This window comes from Arachis duranensis, chromosome 1 (assembly GCF_000817695.3).
Source record: "Arachis duranensis cultivar V14167 chromosome 1, aradu.V14167.gnm2.J7QH, whole genome shotgun sequence".
NCBI lineage: Eukaryota > Viridiplantae > Streptophyta > Magnoliopsida > Fabales > Fabaceae > Arachis > Arachis duranensis.
In genome coordinates this window covers 1,243,692-1,253,565 of record NC_029772.3, presented here as the reverse complement: position 1 = coordinate 1,253,565, position 9,874 = coordinate 1,243,692, and the positions used below count along the sequence as shown (strand labels likewise).

The following is a 9,874-nucleotide window of genomic DNA, read 5'->3' as shown; positions in this document are numbered from 1 at the left end:
TTTTTTCTTTTATTTTTTGTGTTATTTTAAAAATTTTATAAAAAAAGGAATTAAAAAAAATGTTCAAAACGAAATGGCTAAAAATACACAAAAATGATATTTGAATCGTGTTTAGCAAACTTTTTTCTAAACACAAATATAAGTTCAGAAAGTTTTTCAGGTTTTTTAGGTTTTTGAGTAACAGAAGATGTTTGTTAGTGATTTTATGAAAATTTTAAGAGAGATCAGATCTTTAAAACTACTTTTAATGAAATGAATAAAAAAATTAGTGATGTTACGTGACTAAATTATATATTTTAGTAATTAAATTCAATTAAGGTAGTCCAATAATTTATTAGTAAAATAAAAATGAATTGAAAAAAAAAGAAAAGCATAAAAAAAAGAAAAAAATTGATTAATTTAGTTAAAAATATAATTTATTCACCTAACATTTCTTAAAATAAATTATGAGTTTTGTTAGATAAACAATAATTTTTGTAAACAATGTGAATAATGGATTTTAGAATCCATTCAATAAAGTAAAAAAAACACTCTACTCCAAATTACCTCTTAAACTTTAATATTAGGATAATCATCTGCACACCAAGTGAATTGAACATTTAGCTATTGTTAACTATGCAAGAGTAAATCGAATCAAAAAAAATAATCATCCAATTAAAAATAATGAACATAATCATCTGCGTACCTATTAAATTGAACATTCGACATATCTATTGTTCATATTATTTAGTATTCTTATTGTCTATTTATACTTTTCCATAAATTACATACTATATATAATTAACAAAGAGAGAAGAGTTAGAAACAAATATACAACAATATAAGAACATTTTAAAACGAATTTAGTCGCCAAAAAAAAGATTAAAAAATTACTTAACATAAAATTATTAAATTTTAAAAATTAAAATATTTAATTTTTTACATAATTTTTATAAAAAATCACATCAAAACCTTATTTTTAAAGGTACTTATGAAATCTAATTAATCTATGTCTAATAAGAAATAATTACGTGCAATTATTTTTACGTAAATTTAATCATCGAGAGCAATTAAATAATATTTTAGTTAAACATATCAAATTATTTAACAATTTTTAATTAATAATTTTACATAAAAATAACTATATATAAGTTTTCACTATATTTAATATCCAATCATTTTTTTACATTGCTTATTTATCATTTATATTTTCTAAAATTTTATTTTTTTTGTTACCATATTATTAATTATACTTAATTAAATGAATTAAAATTAGAGGAGTGTTCAAAAACTAACAAATTTGTGATTTATAATTCATCAATTAATTATTATTAGAATTTTTAATAGTATAAAATTAAATCTAAGAGTATAAAATTATTTATGGTTTTTTAATAATTAAATATTAACTAAATTTTAATAAAAATGTTGTTTCCTAATTAAAATTATTCTAAGAAGAAAAGACACTTGTCTAGCAGGGGTGAATGTTTAGCAAGTCAACGGGGTCAACATTCAAACTAAGAAGAAGGACCTTGGTTGCTTCCCTTCATCTTCCCCGTTTGACATTTTCATTCCCAACATACACTCATTTACATTCAAAAACCAAAGTTTTCCAACCACACTACCAACCCAATTACCCAAGAATTATAAATAATCATATTACAATACAATAGAAAGGGAATACAGGGTGCAGACCAACACTCAAGAAAGAAAAGAAAGAAAAGAAAAAATACAATGGCAATGCCATTTTTTTCTTCCTCCTCCGCCGAGTCCAACCTCACCACAGCAAAGACCTTCCTCTCGGCGGCCGCCTCCTTCGCCGCCACAGTAATGATCATCCGGTCAGTAGCCAACGACCTCGTCCCCGGCGAGCTTCGCGACTACGCCTTATCCGGAATCCACCGCGTCCTCTCCCGGTTCTCCTCCACCGTCACCATGGTCATCGACGAATTCGACGGCCTCTCCAACAACGAAATCTACGAGGCAGCGGAAACCTACCTCGGCGCCAAAATCTCCCCCTCAGCGCAGCGCTTAAAGGTCGCCAAGCATGACACAGAGAACGACTTCACACTCACCATGGAACGCGGCGGCTCCGTAACCGACACCTTCAACGGCGTGAGCTTCGAGTGGATCCTAATCTGCCGCCAAGTCGAGTCTTCTAGAAGCTTCCACAGCGCTAGGGACATCAACTCCACCCTCCGCTCGGAGCTCCGTTCCATGGAACTCACGTTCCACAAGAAGCACAGGGCAATGGTGCTGAACACCTACCTTCCACATGTGTTGAAAGAAGCGAAATCGATGAAGCAAGAAGCAAAATCTCTTCGGATCTTCACGGTGGATTACCAGAACATGTACGGAAACGCGAGCGATGCGTGGGTGGGGACCAACCTGGACCATCCGGCGACGTTCGAGACGGTGTCGTTGGACGAAGGCATGAAAGAATTAGTGATGAAGGATTTGGAGAGGTTTGTGAGGAGGAAAGAGTTTTATAGAAAGGTTGGGAAGGCGTGGAAGAGAGGGTACTTGCTTTATGGTCCTCCTGGGACTGGGAAATCGAGCTTAATTGCAGCCATGGCTAATTACTTGCATTTCGATGTTTATGATTTGGAGTTGACGGAGCTGCAGTATAACTCTGAGCTCAGGAGGTTGCTCATTGGGATGGCCAATAGATCCATTCTTGTTGTGGAGGATATTGATTGCACCATTGAATTCAAGGATCGCATGGCAGAATCTACTGCTGCCACAGGAAGAAATGACAAGCAGGTTAGTAACGCTTTTCTATTTCAGGGAATTAATTTCCTTGTGCAAATTCTAATTCAATATCATTCCTCGTGTCCTAATCAAGGTTAGTTAACATGGCGAATCAATATGATCCCATTGAAATTTAAAAACCAACTTGTCTCAGGTAGATTTTGACCATTTACTCTTTCGAATTTCAACTCTTTTTTTTTTCTGTCCACTTCTAACTAAACTGAGTATATTAATTAAAGGAGTACTAAGACTAGTAATTTTTATGATTTGTAGTCATTAATTAGTCATTATTAATGTTTTTAATGGTATAAAATTAGTCACTTTTTTTTAGTAGTTAAGTGTTGGTTAAATTTTAATAAAAATGATGGTCTTTTAGACTTTTTCTATTAAGTATTAACCGAGTTTTTTTGTAGTAAAAAATTTCTTTAGATAATTTGTGAATAAATTTAAGATAAGGGAAAATATGAAGGGCCAATGGAATATTTATACAATGTGTAAAATGGAGGTTTATGAAATATTAGAGATATAACCATTAGTGTTACATTTTTCCATCAACTGAAGTTTTTGGGATGAGTGATATCATGACATAGTATTAAAACTTTAGATCCGAAAGGTGAGTTCGATTCTTGGCTCCTTGGTGAATCCGAAAATCAGTTTAAGCTTTTGGGAAGATGTTTACTATCCCATTGTACCGTACAAATCGTCCATTTTGGTTCAGTTTTTCTTTTCTTTGTTTGCTACTTTAAGTCTTCAAAAGAAAGTAGGAAAGAAAAACAGAGGTTGAGACAAGCGAAATAAAAAGTCTAGAAGACCAAGATGTATGGCCAAGGGTGTTTGTTTTCTCTTGCCATTGGTTTTGCATACCTTTTTGTTTGTTGTCAAACATTTGGCCCATTTCTGTGTGCAATATAGACTTGGGGATGAGTTAAGGAAAATGTATATTACTTGTAAAATTAAACCAATCTAAAATACGTATAGGTCTTTATTTGATAATATTATTCAGTAGGTCAAAACACTACAAATATTTACCTTGTTTGAAATATCATCAGAAAATTCATCACGATCACTACAAATACTTATTTTATATTATTAGAACATTCAATGGATACATTGTTCTGACACTAATAATTTCTGTAACACACATCACATTCACAGGTGACTCTGTCTGGACTACTGAATTTCATTGACGGATTATGGTCAAGTTGCGGCGATGAGAGGATCATAATTTTCACAACAAACCACAAAGACAAGCTTGACCCAGCCTTGCTGCGACCCGGTCGCATGGACGTTCACATCCACATGTCTTATTGCACTCCATATGGGTTTAGGCAGCTAGCCTCCACGTACCTCGGAATTACAGAACACACCCTTTTTGGAGAGATTGAGGATGCAATTCACACAACCAAGGTAACTCCAGCTGAAGTGGCAGAGCAACTCCTCAAGAGCAGCGACATTGAAACCACTCTTAAAGAGCTCATAGACTTTCTTAGAAAGAAGAAAGAAGATCAGGCACTGGAGGATGAGAAGAAGGAACGAGATGCCAAAGACGAAGAACAGCAGAAGCAACGGCAACATGATGGTGGTAATGGAAAAGAAGTAACCGACAAGGAAGATGATAGTTAATTGAGTTACACATACACAAGCCCTAAGCTAAAATGTTAGATTCTGCATTCATATATGTTTTACTGATTTTTCTGTGTTCGTTCTTGTTGAAATCATTTTCGACTGCTAATCTTTATTATATTTAGGGTCTAATATGGGAGTAGCACAACTACTCCTCCTATAGGTACCAAAAGAAGTACATAAAGGAAAAATGAGAAGAAGGAAACAATCCAAGATTTATGATTAAGTTTGTGTGAAGTTAAACTTGCCGAAATTATACATACTTATATAGCAATGATCAATTTGTTTGGATTGGAAACAATATGTATAACAATAATATTATTATTATATGAAAAGAAATTATGTACAATTTATAGAATTGCAAGGTAAAAACTACTATAATACATGCCATAAAGAATAAAGGGACACGATTGGATGAATGAATTATAATGTATTTAAAAGGGCAGAAACTCACCTGCAGTCGACTGCAGGTAAAGTTGCTTCTGAATGACTGACACGTGTTACTATATGGTTTAAAAAAATCGGTTTATCTTATATAAATAATTTATTTAAAAAAACCGGTTTGAATTGGACCAAGCAGTTACTTTTATTCTCTTCTTCTTCGTTTCGCACGTAAAATTCGTTCTCTTTCAATCTCTTTTTCAGAACTAATATGAAACTTTCAATTAGGTATGTTCCTTTTATTTATATTTCTTAATCAAATTTATTATTTCAAATGTATTTCTTAATTTATGTTTTTATTCATTCCTCTGTGAATGATGAAAATTATTTAATAAATACGTACATATTTATGTCATCACACCATTTTGATGTTCAGGATCATAAATACCAAGATAATTCATGGCAATTTCATGTGATGGAAGATAAAAATGTAATTATGGTATAACGTAGACTAATTGATAGCATGAGCAATGTTGAAATTTTGGCATGATCTCTTTCATATTTGTTATATGTCTCTTTAGTTAGTGATGTTATAGTTTATTGTGATGATATGATGGTAGTTTAATGGTATGAGTTAGGTCCTTTTTATTTGGTTGAATTTTTCTATGGCTATCCTATTCTTGATGGCAATGTCAAAATAAATATTTTCCTTAGTTGTTCTTTTTTTTTTCTCTATTTTTGAATCAATTTTACTTTTGAAAAAATTTATTAAAAATTTTTGTTGTAAACAAAATTAATAATATTATGTTCAATTATTTAAGGATACCAAATTAATATTTTGATTAGATACTTTTGTTTTATTGAAAATAAATTATAATTTCATTAAAAAATAAATTCTAGTTGATAAGTAAAAACACAAAAACGTGCATGACAGTGAAATCATAATTTCTAGACAAAGTAAATTATAGTCTTATTATCTTAAAAAATAATTTATTTATAGAATAATATTGAAAAATCAACAATAATTTACATGAAAATAGTTTATTAGTAAAATAAAAGTTAATTCATTGATTACCATAAAATTTAATTTAACGATAAATTTGCAATTGAACATATTTTTACAGTTTAATTTAAAATATGTTTACAGTTTAATTTAAAAGCAACTGAAAATATATAAGTTATGGGAAATAAAACAAAACTCATCAAGAAAATAGAAACAGAGACACAAAAAAAAGGACAGATGATATCATTTATGCCATACCTATAAAAAAACCGTGAATTTTGTTTCTTTTTCAGAATACTAAATTTTACTTTTTCAAACAATTTGTATACATATATTTGACAAAAATTAAATAAAAAAAAGTTTCAGATAAATTTAAAGAAAAATTGGTCAATATGAATGAAGAAAAAGAACATATCAAATTCATCTATTAGGAATTTAGGAGTAACAAGTAGAAATAATTTAAATTATTTTAAAAGTAATTATTTGATCTATTCAAACCGATTTTTTTAAATAAACCATTTGTATAAAATAAATCGATTTTTTTTAAACCATACAATAACACGTCGATCCAGAAGCAACTTCACCTGCAGTCGACTGCAGGTGAGTTTCCACCATTTAAAAGATAAAAGAAAGTAAGTTTGACAATAGTAAAAATGTAATCAAAGTAAATTTCAGTGGCGGATCTACGGGGCTAAGGTGGCCATGGTCCTCCTAAAATAAAAAAAAATAGTAAATAGTAATAATTAATAATATTAAATTTATTTTTATATATAATATTGAAAAAAATATAAGTTACAACAAATATATATCCTTTAATTGATAGATTAATTCATCTTGTTTTGACTCTTCCTGTGACAACAGCAACAACTAAACATTCCTTTTCAGCTATGAAAATTATTAAAACAATGCTTTGAAACAAGATGGAAGATGAATTTTTAGCAGATTGTATGATTGTATATATTGAAAAGAAAATTGCTTCAAAATTTATTGAAAAGGAAATTGCTTCAAAATTCACTTCAGAGATGATAATTGATGATTTTAGTTCCATGAAGCATCGTCGAGCAAGTTTAAAAATATCAAAATCTTAAAGTATGTAGTTGAACATTGACTTTTATATAATATAATTACTTTTTTGATATATATGCTACAAATCATATTTTGTTAATTTTTTGTTATATTTTATATTTAATTGCCCCCCTCTTATGAAATTTCTGGTTCCGCCACTCGTAAATTTGTAAATGAGTTACATTTTAAAGTGATTCCTAAATTTGCAATCAAGTCTCAAACTCGCCTCTAAATTTAAAATTGTCCTAAATTTGTCCTTAAACTTAACAACGATTTTTCTTGAAGTATTTTTCAGTGACAGATTGACGATGTGGTTGGACAGAGATCAGGCTAGACTTGTAAACATCATTGTTTTCTTTCTGAAGTTGCAACTGAAGGTGAATTTGGAGAAATCCTTCGGCTTTTGCCCTCTTTTCTTCGGCTTGACAATAAATTTGTCAGGTAAAAAAGTTATCGTCGAATTGGATTTTCTCACAGTAAATCATTCAATGATATTTGGAGAAAAAAATTGGCACAAGTATTACCGTCGAAATTATCTGCTGATAAAACTCAAGTAATAGAACGTTGCGTTTTGGTCATACGCAATGTATTACCATCAGATTTATTCGCCGATAAATCCAACAGTAGACTTGATCTAAATTTAAAATGCGTGGCCCTCTTCCTTCACTTTCGAAAACACTCTTTTCTCTCCCATTTTCCTCTCTCTTCTTTCTTCCCTGCAACTACCTCTCCGACAGACCCTCCGGCCACTCTCCGCCAGTGTTGCCTAACTTTATTCTCCTCCAAAATCTGCATCAAATCGCCTGTATCGTGTTTTGTTGCCTCAAGCAGAATTGCTCCCTCAGTCTCTATCACCGTTAAAAAAAATTGAAGTACTATTTAAATAACTATATTTATATATAAATACATATATTAAAATTTTGGATAAATTATTTAAATCTAAATTTAAAATATTTTAAAATTTAAAATTAAATTAAATTAAAAAAATAAAAAGCAAACTAATATAATTCAAATATTAACAAGTTATATTGATTTTTATCTTTTAGATTGATTCAAATTCTATTATAAAATATGATTTATCTCATGTCAACGAGATAATTATAACGTATTTTGTTTGCATTATTATGAGATATGTGTAAAAAATTTTAGATTCTTATCTTTTGAGCAACTTAGATTAACATGTTGTTACTTATATGCAGGGACGGATATAAGGGGCCGAGTGGCGGCTTAAATATTAATAATTTTTAATATCTAAAAAGTAAGTAACAATATTAAAGAAATTTGAAAAAGATATTATTATTAATATTTTTAATTAAATAAAAAATTTCAAATATTATAAAGTGAATTCTTTTTCTTCTTATAGCCGTCTTTTTTTATTCATTTGGTATTAATTTTCTCTATTTCAACTGCTACAAGTAAGAGATCTTTTTCAACTATGAATATTGTGAAAAATAACTTAGAAATAAAATAAAAGATGAATTTCTTGATAATTTTCTTTTAATTATATTGAAAAGAAAATTACTGAAAAATTTTACACAAATTCTATTATCAGTGAATTTTATGATATGAAGAATCGACCATTTCGTTAGTAAAAAGTATACACATATTTCTTTTTACTTTAAAATATATTCTTTGTCAATATATTTTTGTAATACATCTTATATTATATAATTTTTTATATAATTTTTAATATTATATGTGTTATTGGCCCCCCATAATATCATTTCTGGATCCGTCCCTGCTTATATGGTTGGCATAACTATCCGTTACCAATATTGAATTATTTCTTTGAAATAAAAATCCCAGTATATGATATGATTTACGAGCGTGTTAATGTTTACGCGCGACGGGCCACTTACTCGTGCTTTGTATAAGATATTCATAGCGGTATATCCAGAATAGGAGATGCTTTTACTTGCAATGTCCATGGCTGTCTATATACACATAAATAGAACAAGCAAGTCCTTTTCTAGAATATAGTATTGGACCATATTATGCATGATTGGTACATCTAGTATAAGTATTCATATGTTTAATATTTAACATATATATAGCAAGTGGGCATTTAACAAGTCTTCGAAAAGCCAGAAATTGAATCCTTAGAGAGTTCACCACCCGAACTGCATTGCAAAAGAAAAAAAAAATAAGTAAAGACCACTTCCATGTACGTATACGTATACGTATACATACATTATTGTACGCGGGAAAGTCATTTCAAAGAATTAATTTAATTATTACTTGTCAAAAATACAAAATTCTTTTTTGATAATTAATTAATAACCATCAAATAATACTTTATCCGCAGCTGCCAAATTTACTCGTTTTTCTTGTATTGTATAAAGGAAAAGTTTAGGGATCAGCAACTTTTGTGTTTTTTGGCCAGCACTTAATCATCAAAACAAAAGTGAGTGATCTTCCACCATTAGATGTAATCTCGCATCATTAAAAATATTATTGATGGCCAATTAATAATTATAAAACATCAAAATTGCTGACTCCTTAACATTCCTTTTATATAAATGTATAGACTATAAGGCAGTAGTGCACAGTAGTGCACGTACCATCTTCTTCTTCTTTTTCTTCTTTTTCTCGATATAAGCAGTCATTTCTTGTTGACGAGCAAGTGAATCCTCCAAAGCCTGGTATAGCAGAACCATAGAACCAGAAATTCATAAGGATAGTTAGAGAAGCAAGCCAAGGTTCATAAATTATTTGAACATAATTCTAGTACTGGATTCAATAGATTTGACTAAATTGTTATCAATCTCGTTATGTTATCAACATTTCTGTCGACTTCTGTCAACTCTTATTTATCTTATTTATGACTGTGTTTAATAAAAGTGTCTTTATGGATGTGTGTAATAAAAATATCTTTTTTATAAGTGTCTTTACGCATACCTTCCTGGTTGCCATGAGTTCCCTCTCCAAAGCATCGGCACGGCTGACAGCAATGTTGAGCATCTCCTCCTTGTCAGGAGGCATAACGAAGGGGGTATTGTTGAGATTTCCCATCTTCTCTTCGAGCTCAGCCATGCGCTTCATGACAGTCATGAACTCCTGAACAGAAATGGTAGG

At 30.2% G+C, this 9,874-nt stretch overlaps 2 protein-coding genes across 2 annotated transcripts in view; one reads left to right on the top strand and one right to left on the bottom strand.

Annotated features, from left to right (window-relative positions):
* Positions 1-1,595: 1,595 nt before the first annotated feature.
* On the top strand, positions 1,596-4,624 carry LOC107476241 (protein HYPER-SENSITIVITY-RELATED 4). The gene is made up of 2 exons (XM_016096064.3): positions 1,596-2,739; positions 3,883-4,624. Exons 1-2 carry the CDS (start codon positions 1,711-1,713, stop codon positions 4,348-4,350), a joined length of 1,497 nt encoding a protein of 498 aa, XP_015951550.1. The 5' UTR covers positions 1,596-1,710; the 3' UTR covers positions 4,351-4,624.
* Positions 4,625-9,292: 4,668 nt separating this feature from the next.
* LOC107486156 (phosphatidylinositol/phosphatidylcholine transfer protein SFH12) overlaps positions 9,293-9,874 on the bottom strand; it is a 6,129-nt gene continuing 5,547 nt past the window's right edge. The window contains exons 14-15 of the mRNA XM_021142825.2: positions 9,698-9,871; positions 9,293-9,438 (exon numbers count right to left, since the gene is read on the bottom strand). Coding sequence (XP_020998484.1) covers positions 9,328-9,438; positions 9,698-9,871 — 285 coding nt within the window. The 3' untranslated portion in view covers positions 9,293-9,327. The remainder of the gene's footprint in view (positions 9,439-9,697; positions 9,872-9,874) is intronic.

Coding starts and splice junctions, on each gene's coding strand:
- LOC107476241 (XM_016096064.3), top strand. CDS start 1,711: ATGGCAATGCCATTTTTTTCTTCCTCCTCCGCCGAGTCCAACCTCACC. Junction 2,740..3,882: donor CAGGAAGAAATGACAAGCAG/GTTAGTAACGCT, acceptor TCACATTCACAG/GTGACTCTGTCTGGACTACT.